The sequence below is a fragment of the Haliotis asinina genome, chromosome 16 (assembly GCF_037392515.1).
Source record: "Haliotis asinina isolate JCU_RB_2024 chromosome 16, JCU_Hal_asi_v2, whole genome shotgun sequence".
NCBI lineage: Eukaryota > Metazoa > Mollusca > Gastropoda > Lepetellida > Haliotidae > Haliotis > Haliotis asinina.
In genome coordinates this window covers 43,676,457-43,692,645 of record NC_090295.1, presented here as the reverse complement: position 1 = coordinate 43,692,645, position 16,189 = coordinate 43,676,457, and the positions used below count along the sequence as shown (strand labels likewise).

The 16,189-nt window shown below is 38.7% G+C and overlaps 1 protein-coding gene across 1 annotated transcript in view; it reads right to left on the bottom strand.

Moving 5' to 3' along the window:
- The window catches only part of LOC137268005 (ubiquitin carboxyl-terminal hydrolase 48-like), a 44,296-nt gene that overhangs the window by 14,392 nt on the left and 13,715 nt on the right, over positions 1 to 16,189 (bottom strand). Inside the window, exons 5-17 of the mRNA XM_067802476.1 lie at positions 16,059 to 16,134; positions 15,043 to 15,100; positions 14,051 to 14,175; positions 12,199 to 12,307; positions 9,265 to 9,398; positions 8,375 to 8,457; positions 7,839 to 8,021; positions 5,567 to 5,665; positions 4,725 to 4,840; positions 4,074 to 4,149; positions 3,306 to 3,411; positions 2,665 to 2,713; positions 198 to 244 (exon numbers count right to left, since the gene is read on the bottom strand). Coding sequence (XP_067658577.1) covers positions 198 to 244; positions 2,665 to 2,713; positions 3,306 to 3,411; positions 4,074 to 4,149; positions 4,725 to 4,840; positions 5,567 to 5,665; positions 7,839 to 8,021; positions 8,375 to 8,457; positions 9,265 to 9,398; positions 12,199 to 12,307; positions 14,051 to 14,175; positions 15,043 to 15,100; positions 16,059 to 16,134 — 1,261 coding nt within the window. The remainder of the gene's footprint in view (positions 1 to 197; positions 245 to 2,664; positions 2,714 to 3,305; positions 3,412 to 4,073; positions 4,150 to 4,724; positions 4,841 to 5,566; positions 5,666 to 7,838; positions 8,022 to 8,374; positions 8,458 to 9,264; positions 9,399 to 12,198; positions 12,308 to 14,050; positions 14,176 to 15,042; positions 15,101 to 16,058; positions 16,135 to 16,189) is intronic.

Genomic DNA, 16,189 nt, shown 5'->3' with positions numbered 1-16,189 from the left:
AAAGCCATCTCTGTTGACACATCTGAACAAGATGGTTTTTCACTCAGTGTTAGTTTTTCACTTGAGGCAAAACTCAACGATGTGCTTACAAAGGGAGGTAACACAGTACTAGAGTAAACCATGACAGTTAGAATTCAACCAGTCAGCAACAGTGACTGGTGGATGCACCAGATATCAGATACACAATGTCATCTTACCCCTTCAGTCTCACATCAGGCTTGTGTTTCTCTATTACTCGTGCTGCCTACAAAACAAAAGTAACAATTATTAAAAAAACAAAATACAAAGCAATGTCTGTATGCAGTCGTTTCAGGACATAACTGCTGAGTTTAGACAGTCATAATTCAAGCAATATACAAGATGGAATATCCTTAGAACATGCTTAAATAAAAGTCTTTGTTCTTTGTTACACTTGTAATGTTTCAACTTCTGCAACTAAAAAAGACTCTGCCTTCGTGACAATATGTGCTAAATTCCAGTAAAATATAGGCACAAGTTCTTTATCTATCTAAGAACAAAGAGAAATTCGGAAGTTCCTCGGACTAAACAGTGCACAAATTCAACCATTCAAATATGAAGTTAAAACAGAATGTGTGACTACACTGGGCCTGATCGGCCAAAGTGTATCTATGTTACCCGTTTCGTACGGAGTGTACTCATCAGACGAAGATACTGGAGGCGCGCATGCCTTTTTATAGAGAGAATCTCGGTGGCAGTGTTATCTATGACGTCACACAGGTGTTCTCATGCTGTGACGTCATGGCGGCACAGCTTGTCGGTGGGGGATTTCCCACTGCAGCACTGCGGCGTGGGTTGGCCATATTTAGTTTGTTGATTATGCTCTTTAAATCTACCCTTTGTTTGGGCATGTGATCCCAATTTGGGATGTTGTGAGAACAGAATGAGTTTCGTGACTGTATGGTCAAAAGGACAATCTGACTTTTGTTTAAAATAAGTTATTTGTGGTTGGGATTAATTAACAAATAAATGGGTAAAACAGCGTGTGTGTTTGTTGTTTAGAAAAGCTACTCTCTGGGTTAGAGAGTTGGGGTCCCAAGTTATCGGCTTGATAACTGGAGAGGAAAGACAACACTACTATTGTGTGAATTGTTCTCTATACAATTTAATAATCAGCTTGATTGGAGTATACAAAAAGTTTTGTACGAATGACTAAGTAGCACTTGAGCAGAAAACAAACTTCTAGCCCAATATCCAGACAAACCTCACCTCTACCTGAGTTTCATCGATGACATTTTTATGATATGGACACTTGGACAAACAAGCCTACAATAATTTCTTGATTTTCTCAACAGTGCAAATCACACCATCAAATTCATGGCTGAATTCTCAAGAAACAAAGCATTTCTTGACACCTGGGTCTTATACAATAAAGATCTCCACAAACTGGAGTTCACACTTTATTGCAAACCCACTGACACACACTCATACCTGTTGTATACATCTCGTCACCCTAGACATATCAAAATGAAAGATCCTTACAGTCAATTTCTACGACTGAAACGCATCTGTTCAACTCCTGAGGAATATGAAAAACACAGCCTCTACCTCATCAAGTATTACCTACAGCAAGGGTATCCAAAGAAATACATACAACAAAACAAAACCAGGTCCGACTTAAAGGACAGGAAATCTCTCTTATCCTCCCCCACCAAAGAACCGCGAATAAACAACAGAATGGTTCTAGTTAGTAACTTTAATCCCATGAACATGGAACTCAACGCCATTGTCAGAAGACGCTGGCACCTACTATGTGGGTCAGACATCTGCCTTGCCACTTTCCCCTCACCACATATTGCTGCTTATCACAAAAATAAGACACTTAAGGATCACTTAGTCAAAGCCACTTTGACCTATCCAAGACAACTACCACAAATTAGTGGACAGACAGTCAAACTCGTCGACTATTTGTGCGACAAAGCCAATTGCAAAATTTGCAAAATATTAAGCAACAGTGACACCTTCACCAGTTCAGTCACCAATAAGGCCTTCAAAACACGAAGCTACATTTGCCAGTCCCGTAATGTAGTATACCTTCTCACTTGCAAACGCTGCAAGAAACAATATGTAGGTGAAACTAAAAGATGTTTCAGAATCCGATTAACAGAACACTACGCTGATATCTTGCACACGCGCGACAAACCCGTCGCACTTCATTTCAACTCGGAACATCATGGCAAAAACGATTTACAATTCCAAATCATCACCCAACTCAAAGACAATCTGGACTCTGAGACAACCACGAAGAAAAGAAGATCTCTTGAACTAAAGTGGATTTTTGAGTGCCATACGTTCCAGCTGCAAGGACTCAATGACAGGATTGTAAGCTGAAATATCCCTTTCGCCTTATTTACATTCAAATATGAAGCAGATTACAGAATTTCATAAAAACTGGAAGGCCTGTGTAAACTGGTCAAACATGCCCATGATGCTTTACTCAACATCACCTACCTAGTGACACCCACTGGATGACAGTATTTGCCTGGGCCTAGATTTTCGAAGCTCACTTAGCACTAAGACACTTATAAGTTAGCTTAATGAGTGGCACTTACAACTATCTTAGATCTAAGAGAGCTTCAAAGATCTAGGCCCAGGGCTCTAATCTACAGATAGAAATTTGGTGCATTAAATCCATAGTCAACTCACCCCTTGAGATCGGACACACTTGAGCTTGGGCACAACATCAGGATCTAGTCTACAACATACAGTTAACGTATAGATGCAGTCAACATATAGTCAGGTATTGTGGTATCATGAATATGATGGATATTTTCAGAAGCTATGTACTTCTTACCCAAGAATAGCTGCATTGTTCAACACAATACACAGCATAACCACTGATAACCTGCTGGATGACAGCGTTGGGATGTACATCGTTAGCAAGAAGGAAGATGGAAACTCTATACTACACTGACAAATCTAGTTTGAAGGTATGTTATACCAACTACCAGTACCTGCAATTATTTCAACGTTTCAAGTAGCAGGTACAACTTCCGCCCAACATTCATTTAAAAAACCAATTGCTTTGAAGATGTCTATGCTGAATTGTTAGATCCAGTTCAAAGGTACATAATACCAGGTAGATATGAGAAATCAAAGGCAAGGAATAGCCCAGAAACGTTGTGTTAACAAAAAAAGAAGAAGCTGACATCCGTAAAAATTTGTCTTTTAATATCTGTCTGGTGTTTGCATTAATGCAGAAACCTGCGTTTTTCATGCAAAACAATAATACAAACACACAAAACATATTTTGCACAGGTGGTTATTGTAGTTGAAAAATGGCATACTTTTGGTGTTGACATAAATATTGCTGATTCTTCACTTTAGGAACTTTCGCTGGATCAGCCAGCCACTTGCTGATCCAATCGATGCTCAGCCACTCATAGTCACAGCCTGAAACAGTTAATTTTCATGATGCTGTTAAGTTTCCAAAAGACTCTCTTCCACATCTTTACAGAAATGACTGTATTACAATCAACAAATGTCCTGAAAAATAAACTCTTTTGAAACCCTGTTATTATCTAACACCATCAGAGCTTGAACCTGTGAAGGTCCAGACTAGAATACTAGCCTTCAGTATTCTATTGTATTGCATATTGTAAGTGAAGACTAACGGGATACGGTGGTCAGACTCGCTGACACACGTCATTGGTTCCCAATCATGCAGATCGATGCTCGTGCTGCTGATCATTGGATTGTCTGGTTTAGACTCGATTATTTACAGACCACCACAAGCTGGAATATTGCTGAGTGTGCTGTAAACCTAACTCACTCACTCACACTTTGAAATATTTTATCAAGTAAAGGAAACATGGCCCTCAAAGCTGGATACGGAAGCCAAAGACTTTCATGATATCACATACCACTGAAATGTGCTACAAACGTGTAACAAGTACAAAGGCTGAACATATTTAACTCTCAAGGAATGATGTGGAACTAACTGGCATTCTTAACCATGTTAATGGCAAGGACACCTGACATCTGATAAGTAGGTACAAGATGAAATGTGGGGACTTGGAGCTCTCACATGATGATCAGAAGTACTCATGACTTACCTGCTTCGTAAAACAGAGACAGGTACTTCTCTCTGACTTCTTCTTGTTCACATTTCCCACTCAGAATTTTAGTTTCCTGTTGAAAATAGATACAATCACAATCAGACAATCAAGTACTAAAGTAATAAAGACTTCCTAGACAAGAAAACGGATTGCATTCGGTTTCTTGAAACTAAACCATCTCTTTTCCATTTGTAGCCCACATCAGATAAATGAGAAAAAGCTCTCTCTCCACACTCAGGTTACAGACATCCATCAAGATTTGTTTACAACTGTCCCTTTGTATTTGTTTACAACTGTCCCTTTGTATTTGTTTACAACTGTTCCTTTGTATTTGTTTACAACTGTTCCTTTGTATTCGTGGAAAACCATCGCACAGAAGACTTGAGCCAAGATTTGTGAAGCTCTCTCAGCAGTCATAGGTGCTATGTCTTAACATTAATTCATGACTTACTTAGCGCTAAGACAGCATGAAAAATCTAGGCCGTGGGTTCAATTCGTCACATGGGTACAATGTGTGAAGCCCATTTCTGGTGTCCCCCGCCATGATATTGCTGGAATATTGCTGGAAGTGGCATAAAACTACACTCACTTACTCATGACAAACCAGCTGGTTTAGTGTCATATTCATCATTTCACCAAGCATCTTACCCTGGCTGTGATCAGGTCTGTGATCCATTCTTCAAACTTGTCATTATCACGGAGGACATACTGCTGCACCCCAGGGGGAAGGAGGCCCTCCAAACTACTGCACTCCTGTGGGGTAGCTGAAACGTGCATGTAAGTCTCTCACACAACTACCTCACAAACAGTCATGTTGTACAAGTTGTGGCACATGATTAGATAAAAGTTTGGAAGTACACGGGCCTTTACTTGGGACTTTAAAAGTTGTCACAAGTCAAAGCATCTCCTTACAACACTTTAGAACACAAGCACAATGTCACCACAAACATTGATGTTAAACCAGGAGTGTTACGTTACTCTGGTCAACATTCCAGTCACAGCAAGAGTGAGCTACAATTGATCAGCACCTAACGTTTCAACATATTAATCTCAAAAAGGTTTTCAATTAAATATGATTTCTGGTTCACTAACAGTATCAACATTAGTAAAATAATAGTGTCATGACACACATTGGATCTTAACTTGAGAGCATATGGGATTCAAACTGAAAACAAATACATTTAAATGTGATCAGTGGATAAATTGTGCTACGACTGTCGTTCCTCCTATACTGTAATACAGACTTATGACAGTCGTAGCGCGATGATAGTTTTATGGAACAGGGCCATGAATAGTGGTGTCTCTTCCATTTCTGTTTGTGACCCCTAAGAGTAGGGTAATACTGCTTGTAAGTCTGATTTAAATTGCTATACTGATAAGAAAATTGTAAAATCAAGACAACACCAACACTCCCTGTTTGTGGACGACTTCATGTCATGCTCTCATGTTGCATTCTGTGTCAAATACTTTGACAAGATGTATAAACCCACCTTCGGCCTGTGTGCCTTGCCGTGTGTACACCAACATGTATGCATTCTTGGACGAGTGGGAACCTTTGGCTACTCTCCCTTTCTTTTCCTTGGAGTTCTCTGGTAATAGATAAAGCATGTCGACTCACATTCAGAGAATGGCAAATTAGAACCTAAGATACATGAACAAATGAGTGATTCAAAATGTTCTTTTACATTTAATATACCAGATCACACATTAAATTTTTAGGTTTTTTAGCCTAGTGGTTAAAGAGTTTGCTCGTCATGCCAAAGACCTGAGTTCAATTCCTCACATGGGTACAATGACAGTAGCTAATTTCTGGTATGCCCTTCTGCGATGTTGTTATATTGCTAAAAGCGGTGTAAAACCCAACTCACTTACCATTGATTTTACAACCTACAAAAGCAATAAGTATACATCATGTTTTAAACAAACAACCATGCACATCCTCCCAGGATCTGTGGGAAGCCTGAAGAATTGAGACCAGAGATACTGGCCGTCAACTAATCCAAGCTTGGACATACCTATGTTAACATTATTATGGCATGATCCAGCCATCAAACAGAGATCAAAACATACCACGTTGTTGATGGTATGTGCAAACCAGTCATTGGTTAGCAAATGCCAAGCGATCCTCACAAACATGTCAAGAATTACTGCAGGTTTGGCAAACCACCAGGGATGCTCATGTTTCTTTGAAGAACACAAGTCTCTCTGTTCATGGTTTCACTGGACAAACTTCAACCTTGACAGCTAACAACATCTCCAGCTGTTATATTTATGTATACTACAAACAAAGAGTATGGGAACACCCAAAAACTTGATGGGGCTACACATATAGTGAAACATGGTGAGGTCATTTATACTCTCAGATAAATGCAACTTTTTGTGTGCGTAATGGAGTGAGTGAGTGGGTTTAGTTTTGCGCCGCACTCAGCAATGTTCCAGCTATATGGCGGCAGTCTGTAAATAATCGAGTCTGGACCAGACAATCCAGTGATCAACAACATGATCATCAATCTGCGCAACTGGGATCTGATGACATGTGTCAACCAAGTCAGCGAGCCTGACCACCCAATCCCGTTAATCGCCTCTTATGACAAGCACAGTCGCCTTTTATGGCAAGCATGGGTTGCTGAAGGTCAATTCTATGTGCGTAATGGGCAGTTTGAACGACACGTTACAACTTGCAGTGATGTAACTGATTCAATATTCGTTGAATTTGAGTGAGTGTCAAAAACAGTGAAACACAAGGGTGCTGACACACATCCTGCACCATGTTTGAGTCAACCCCCCAAACACAACACAATAGTGCATGGGGTGTGGACGACAGACTTCCCATTAGTTTTTTTGCTTATTTTTCTTTTTGTGTTATATGCATCAGAACATTTTTTGCACATATTTTAAAATCTATTCTAACAGTCATTAGTGTTTAACAGAAAGAAGGTGTTGCTACTACTTAAGTCTCAGAGGTAACATTGATCAATGTCAAGACACCAATTTGACTAAATTGTGGCAGCCTATCAATTCAAGGATAGAAATGCAATTTGCTTGAAGGGTGCCATTGGGCACCGGAATATTTCTTTACGAAAACAAGTGTGCCCATACCATCTGATAATCCAATTAAACCAAAAACATCAGACTGTTTAACAGAAAGAAGGTGTTGCTACTACTTAAGTCTCAGAGGTAACATTGATCAATGTCAAGACACCAATTTGACTAAATTGTGGCAGCCTATCAATTCAAGGATAGAAATGCAATTTGCTTGAAGGGTGCCATTGGGCACCGGAATATTTCTTTACGAAAACAAGTGTGCCCATACCATCTGATAATCCAATTAAACCAAAAACATCACAACAGCTGTTTAATAAATCAGCAAACATCATTGAACATGAAAAGTTGAGAGCAACAACAATAATTCAACTTAATTTTTCTAAGACGCATAAACTCATAAACTATGCTATCATGGATTTCCAAGGTGCCGTTATACAAAACAACCTTAGCACTAAGACTAAGGTATGGGAGCTATGATCACCTTAGCGCTATGATCACTTTGTACAGTGGCACCCTGATGTGTGCACTAGCATTCAAAATGGCCACACAAATGTTGGGCTGTCAGACTGAGAGTGCCACCATTAAACAGTTTGACAAGTGTGACAGATAAAACAGTGTTAATTAGCCCTGGAAAGTGATTTTCTTACAACTCAACAAATCTGATTAAAAGACAATGGCTGCAGCATGAATTCTTCATGGACGTAGCCTGCAGCTTACCCTGGATCTCCTCTTCTGACCCCAGGTGCAGGTTCCGCCCCTTCATTTCTTCGATGTCCTCATCATTAAATTTGTACCATGGATGATGTTGACCTTTCCTGATGTGGGCTACGTAGTGACCGCTGTAGGCGCTGGGGCCTCGGTGTATCAACACAGCAGTCAGGTCGTATACAGCAGTGTTCTCTGCAATCAAAACAGTTTAGACATACCACTGTGTTCTGAATGATGGGGTGGGGAAGATGGAGAGTCAGACATATTTACGACTATAGTGACATTTTTTTGTATGATGCTGATCAAACAAGGATGAAAATCAAACATTCTGGACCAGATTATACAATGATATGTTACCATAGTATCCAAGACAATTCCAGCGATTTTTGATGGAGTTGACAAATAGAATACTCACACATCATTTGTAGAATTATTTAAACACATGAACTTTTATCAACAATATTTTTATATCTAGTTAGTTTGGGTTTCACTGTTATAATCAAGGAATTGCATCAATCAACAGTAGACGGAAAAGGGCTGCCTACCTGGCATACGAAGATACTTGCTCATATCTAGAACTTCAGGGAACTGAACAAAACTGTTGATCTTCTTCTTGTGCCCAGTGTGTCTGACAAACATGAAAGAGGTAACAAGTGAACAAACACTTCACACAAATAACACAGAGGTCCAAAAGCTTTCACTAGGGATTCAATGCGATACCTCTTGAATGTTTTCAAATTTACTAAACAGAGCTGTTTGAGTTGAAACTTTTATGAAGATGTAACAGGGACAACGAAATTGGTATCAATAGCCACATCTTCCTGGGGATCTTCAATGTTTACCAAATCGCCAACAACAGACATGCAAACTGAAATCTGCATGGACATGTTGACATCTGAATGCTGAACCAGACTACATGTCTGAGTGAAAATACCATCAAGGGACCAGTCTGCAAATTTAGAGGTAAAGACAGTCCACATAATGTTACCTTTGGTTAAAAAATCTTGAGTAATCAAGGAGTGAATTTCATGCCCAAGCCTCACCATTAAGGCTGCATATCAGCAAGTTCAAAATAATTAAATCTGTTTGTTTGGTGTTTATAGTCATATTCAGAAAGATTAAAGGCTGTGAATAATCAAATCTGGACCAGAAAATACAGTGATGCCTGTCATACAACCAACATATGTTTCACGGGAGCTATTCAAACTAGAGATCCCAAGCACTTGTAAGAGGTTGAGACACATCATAGATTTGAACCCTCAAAGTAACTCGGCAATCAGGTGCCTCATTCTGAGAGTGTGGATTTTAACAAAGTTGGGATTCAACCTCAATCTGGACTTTACATACAAACAGTAATCCAAAATTTAACACATCTTGCATTTGACCACTTCCGATAAAGGCACAAAATCCCACACGAGGAAGAGTACAAACTCACTTGTCAAACACAAATCTGAGCAGCTGGATGTTGAGGACTGGGGGCAAGGACTGCAAATGGATAGCCCTGGTGGCATTCTGTTTGCTCTCACAGGATTCGCACATGTACTGGTTCTCTCCCTCCAGCTTCTCCTCCTGCAGACATGCAAGGCCAGGACACATCAGACACACATAGCTAAAGCACATACACACAAGGTTAAAACAGAAACACTAGAGTATGACACATCAGACAAACAAAAGCAGAACACACCAGATCCTTTAGAGTAGATTATATTTGAAATACTAAATTAGAACACATCACACAATAATGTAGAACAAGCAAAAACACATCAACACACAACAGAACACATGAACTACAAGTGTAGAATACATCAGACACAAAACAGAACATATTTAATACAAAGGCAGAACATTTCAGACACACAAAGGCAGCATGCATCAGATACTCAAGACTGGAACACGAGACACAGTAGAGTAGAATATTAAATACATAAGGGAGAACACATCAGATTCTCAAAAGTAGAATACAAGATACACTAGAATAGAACACATCAGACAGACAGTAGAATATATCAGACACATAAGAGTAGAACACATCAGATAGACAAGAATAGAACACATCAGACTCACAAAAGTAGAACACATCAGACACACAAGGACAGAACACATCAAATACACAAGGGAGAACACATCAGATACACAAGAATAGAACACAAGGCACACAAGAGCAGAACACATCAGGAACACAAGTAGAACACATAAGACACGTGAGAACAGAACTTCATCTCAAAGCAAAACAACTGATGGGTCACTTTAATGAAAGATTAAACAGGACATACATCTCAATGTTCTGAATGGGTAGTGGGTAGGGGTGAAACGGTACAAGGCCTTCCCATTCAGTCTGTTCCAGTTACATGAGATATGATCACAATGCAGAAAACTGACAAGAGCCAAACTAAACGTTACATTGTTTAATATCATGGAAAACTTAATCAAAATGTTTGTTATTCTGAAAAAACAAAACTTAAATTATATAAATTATATTACATAAATTAGATAAAATACCACAACACATAAGAACCAGATAGCAAATGCCAAGTGATCCTAACAAACATGTCAAGAATTACTGCAGGTTTGGCAAATCACCAGGGATGTTCATGTTTTTCAAAAACACAAGTCTCTCTGTTCATGGTTTCACTGGACAAATAAAGTCATATTATCATCATCTAAGGTAAACTGCAGTTTCATTTTTGCAAGATTCGGCCAGTAACTGTAATAAGTAGGGATATACTGGAATCTTCTGATTTCAAAAAACAAACAATTAAATAGGTAGTGAAATTTGTCGGCTATTGCTGGAGAGTAACAAAGATAACGCTTTCTGTTTATTCTTGGCATATTTTCCAGCAGCCAGTCTCTATTAGTAAGTGATGATTCGATGTCCGAAATGATATAATGGGCTGACAAAAGTATGCAGGTAACAGAAGGTATTTTTCAAACGACGGCAGGTCTTTGGACAGTTTATAACATAAACCCTTTGAACATATGTGGATATCTTCCCTCCATTTCTGTATAAAATAATCTTTAAGAGTTGTTTCGACCATTGAGGTTAGCCTCTGTTTACAAACATAACTAGGGTTAGCAAATACACTAGATAAGCAACAACTGCTTAAAAAACTTTAAGATAGATTAAGATTAAGATAGTTGTCTAATTTGAGGAGTTCAAATACAACCAAAATGGGGAAGATCCGGCTCTAAATTATGCTAAAATGTGATCATCCTTTCAGTGATTGTAATGTTCACAGAGAAATGCCTCAGTTAGCAATAAACAAGCAAGTTAGGAGTTGATAATTACAGGCCTGTAGCAAATTTAAGAAATTTAAGATGAAACATTTCAATATTTTCAGTATTTTCATACCTCCATATTTCGCTCCCATATAAGGCAATCGGTAGTACTAAAATATCAAACAGATATAATTAGGAGTAATGCGAACATGGCTTTCTTCGAGTTGGACAATAAATCATCTATTGAGAAATTAAATCTCTTCTTGAAAGTTGATGCCAATGTACTTATAAGTATTTACAATTTCCATTGGTTTAGAGTCAAAGTGAAAAGATAGTTTAGATTATTGTTTCTGGATAAACCCAGCAGCAATTGTTATACCTACGATATGTAACAATTCATCATTAATGCAAATGCTATATTTACATAATGTACACAGCTACAGAAGGTATAACACGACTGATTAGACAAATATTTTCATTTGAAATAGTTGAAAAAGGAACTCAAGTACTGATGTCTTGCTGACTTGGAGATCTAAATAGATGATATTCCGAACTTACTTCCGGGAAAATGGTGGCCGTCTAGGAATGCATAGATCTGGACAACATGATTCAATTTCTATACATTTTAGAAAGGTGATAAAAAGGTTTTTAAAATGATGGTACGAAAACCGAAAATACTTCAGGGTTTTTTTGGATTCAATTACAGTATGCCAAACCAAATGACAAATGCCGGGGCTCTACTATTACCACAGTATACTGTTTCACCTCTAGCAGTTTGAAGTAGCCTAGTGGTTAAAGCCTTCACTTGGCACCCAAGTTTGATTCTCCACATGGGTACAACGTGTTAAGCTGATAATGGCCATTTCTGGTGTCCCCTGTCATTGCTGGAATATTACTAAAAGCATTGTAAAACCCAACTCACTCACTCACTCACTCAACTCACTCACTCACTCAACTCACTCACTCACTCACTCACTCACTCACTCACTCACTCACTCACTCACTCACTCACTCACTCACTCACTCACTCACTGTTTGGTAACATTATCCTCTGTACAAGTGACAGTAAACAATGCATATGATTTGAGAAATGGTGATTTTCCCTGTGAACATTATGCGCGTAGTATTATTGACTAAAGGATATTCAACTGACCTTGAGAAAATCCTCAATGCACTCTTTTAGTAACTTGTGTCCCTTGATATTCAAGTCCAGCTCATAGAACATTGACCCCGTTCTTGACTCATTGCCACAGTTCTTGCACCTGACCAGAGAAATAAGAAGCACATGTCAACACTACACAAAGACATCACTAAACCACAAAGTCTCTGAACTACAAGTGCAACGCGAGGAACTTGCCTGGACATTTCTTAGCAAGTGACTTTAGTGTTACGCCGCACTCAGCAATATTCCAGCTTTAAGGCGTCAGTATGTAAATAATCAAGTCTAGACAATTCAGTAACTCACAGTATGAGTATCGATCTGTGCCAATGGGAACTGACGACGTGAGTCAACCAAGTTAGCAAGCCTGACAGCCAGATCCCTTCAGCCACTTCTTACAACAAGCAAAGTAGCCTTATGTGACAAGCATGGGTTGCTGAAGACCTATTCTACCCTGAATCTTCACGGGTAGGACTTGTTGTCACTTTCATAATTCAATCGTTGTAACATTTAATATATATCATAAAAGAAAGTATTTACATGCTTTAAAGGGTTGTCATTTACATTTCATGGTGACATGTAGAGGTTATTACACAACCATGTGTGTCAGACTAATTTTACGAAAATATTTATAGAGTCATGTTGTTCTTATATCGATTATCTTACACCAATTACATTACATACAATTTAAACTCTGCTTCATTGCATGAATAACTTCATTCCTCAACACAACTTACAGTAAAATGACAAATGTTGGTAAAAAACAAGTGAAAACCATGATTTGGTACATTTAACACATTCCCTCATGCCATGAGTGACACAAACTCATGTTCAATGTTAATGGTTCTTTTCTTCATTTTGATTATCTCCCTTGGGTCCATTGGGGGAAAAAAAGAAGAAAATAACAATTAAATTGTCAGAATGTCTCTGATCAATTGTATGGCACAGTCACACATATACAATCCTTGAATCAGCGAAAGTAGCCTAAATGTGTCAGCTACAGCCCAACTGATGGTGATGTCATGCATATGTCATCATGACGACTAGACAGTAGACCAGTCTAAAATCAATCAGAACCAATAACAACATTTTGTAAGGGGGGTGGTAACTCTGGCCTTTTTAGCATATTATTTCAACACTTATATTGAGGACTCTTTCAGTGTGACTAAAACACATATTTTCAAACACTGATATTTACTGACTCTCCATCCATCTCAAATGTGAAAAACTGTGATCATTTGTGTAAACTTCCTGTTTAAAAATGTCTGTCCAACAAACCATATGTAAACACAGTGACATGTTCAGTCTGGCAGATTCAAAGTATAGAGAATAAATGCTTCTGATGTTGATGCTGTTGATGAAATGACTACTAGCTACACTCGGACATCCACTGGGATATACCCTCAGTCCTGTACCTGAAAGTCCCTCGGACCCATACTCTTAATTTTCAGGGCTCCTGGGCAACAAAACAGTGGTTCCACACATTTAAATGATATTATTAATACTGTTATTGTATTATTTATCATGATCATTACTTAAATTGTTACAGTAATCAAATTGCAAATGATACCAAGATTCAGCTAGCAGCAAACTCAGTGATACCTTAAAGCTACTTGATTGGATTTTTTACAGCATTTGGACTGTGGATGCACTTATAATTCTGTTGTACCCGTAAATCCCTGCATTTCCCTTGTGACACTGCGACTGTCAACTTTTATACATACAGGACACAGAAATTTGCATCCTCAAAATCCATGCATTCACCTTGTGATGTTGCGTCCACTAATAATATTTTTGTATGTGCATAGGATGCAGAAATGTGCACCCCGTAAATCCCTGCATTCACCTTGTGACATAGCAGTACTCCCCGCGGAATTGTTGCTGCACGATGTTGGAGCTGCCAGGTGGTGCCTGAGCAGACATGGCATCCTCTAACAGGGATAGAAACAACTTGGAGAACTCCTGGGCATCCTGAAAACATCCAGACATCCTCCAGAATGTGTCATACATTAGGACATTGTACTAATCACACTGAATATAACAAGTTCACAAAAAACCACTGACCACAGGAGTGGCAAAGTAGTGTTCATGCTATGTCAAGAATACAGTCAGGGAAAATGTTGGGGTGTCACATTGTGAATTAAATTTTAGCAAATCACATGACTGCCCTCTTGTCCAGGGGAAAGCTGTATCTTGTGTAAACTTCACCGTAAAATGTTACTCATACATGTAGTAATCATCAAGACTATACAGTACACTCACGAAGACATGATACAATACATAAATCTATGAACAATATACTCATAAATACTCATCATACTCTAGATTACATAGTATCAGGGACTGGGAAAGACAGGGACCATGGGCCATTTTCCACATTAGAAAAAAAATGACCCATTAAAATTCTGAAGTTTACTATTGATACAAGGGCTGTGACCAATTTTTAATTCAGAAAATCGCTAACAATCCTGAAAATGGCCCACTGTCAAAGTTCTTTATCCCAATCCCTGCAGTATACTGAATATACACAAGATATTAATAAAGAAAGATAAGGCACAATCATGAACTTACCGCAATATGTTCATGAATACACAAACATAAATAAATCCACCACATACTTCCAAATACAGCCCTCTATACACCCAAGTTAAAAAAAATGACAGATTTGACGGGTGTACGGTCGATACACCCAGGCAGATCTACCCACATGGTTTTGTATGCTTTGGCTATTGATCAATCAGAATTCAACAAATTTATCTTAAGGGTAATAATGCACAATGCATAGATACCAGATCTTCACATTCATGTGATACCTAACAACACATGGCTGGACATTACCTGTTGCTGACCAGCGTCCAGGCCCAGGTGGTTGATGAACGAACTTGGGTCAATGTATCTGAAGAAGACAAGGAATCAGTCTGTAATAACTTATTCATGGAAACACCCATGTTGCTCTTTCTGTAGTGATACAATCAACTCTATCTACCCATACTGATACACATTTCTGTATTGACTTGTAGTGAATGCTAACTGATGAAAACACTGCCCTGTTGTGGCACACTCAAGACCATCTACCTTGTCTTGTGACATACTCACTTTTACCTATCTATAGTTAACTAACTTTACCTAACTCCAACTCGGACTCTTTCTTGCATTGCTGTATAAACCAGACTGAACTTACTGTCCCAACATAATCCTTCTTTGTTGTCGTAATGATAAAGGTCTGTATCTCGGACTCTCATAATTTCAGATTTCAAACCAAAGTGTCGTCCCTAAAAGGTTGATGTACATACACAAACATTGCTTCATAATCTGGACAGAGCAGGAAGTCCACTTGGACAATAATTCTTGAATTGACAACCTGTTGATTGGTTTGGGCATTTTGTTTGGGTAAATGACATACGTATCGTTTAACTGTTAAAGTAGTGATCTAAATTCATATTTACTTCATCAGCAATGCTACAGTATATCTTCCAGCCAACACAACTTAAGTTCTCCAACCTTTTGACCAGGGAATAATTTAAGACTTCAGGCATCTTTGTAGGAAATTTCTGTGTAACTGGGACTGCTGTCTAATTTGGAATTTATAGTCAGTCCCAAGTCAGTCCAAATTACAGAGAGTGCACTGTACACCAACCTTACCTCTACACTTAGTGACACACTCTTCAATAGCTATCTGTAGTGACAAACCAGCCAGAGTTCGACCAACAGTGTGGGGACAGAAGCTACTAAATATAAAATATGAGGCCATTTCAACTGTTTGGGGCCACATTCTGAGACTAGGAATAGTGCACAGACAATCAGTACCAACAACTTCCACCTATAACTATACTCTACCACAGTGAGACACACACCTTCTAATACTGTACTGAAGCAGGGCAAAGATGACTTGAAGATGTCCACAGATTGTTGAAGGAGTCCAGTCATCACCTTCAAGTAAATAACAGGTTGAAGATTAACAAGATGAACAGTTCAGCACAGCCAA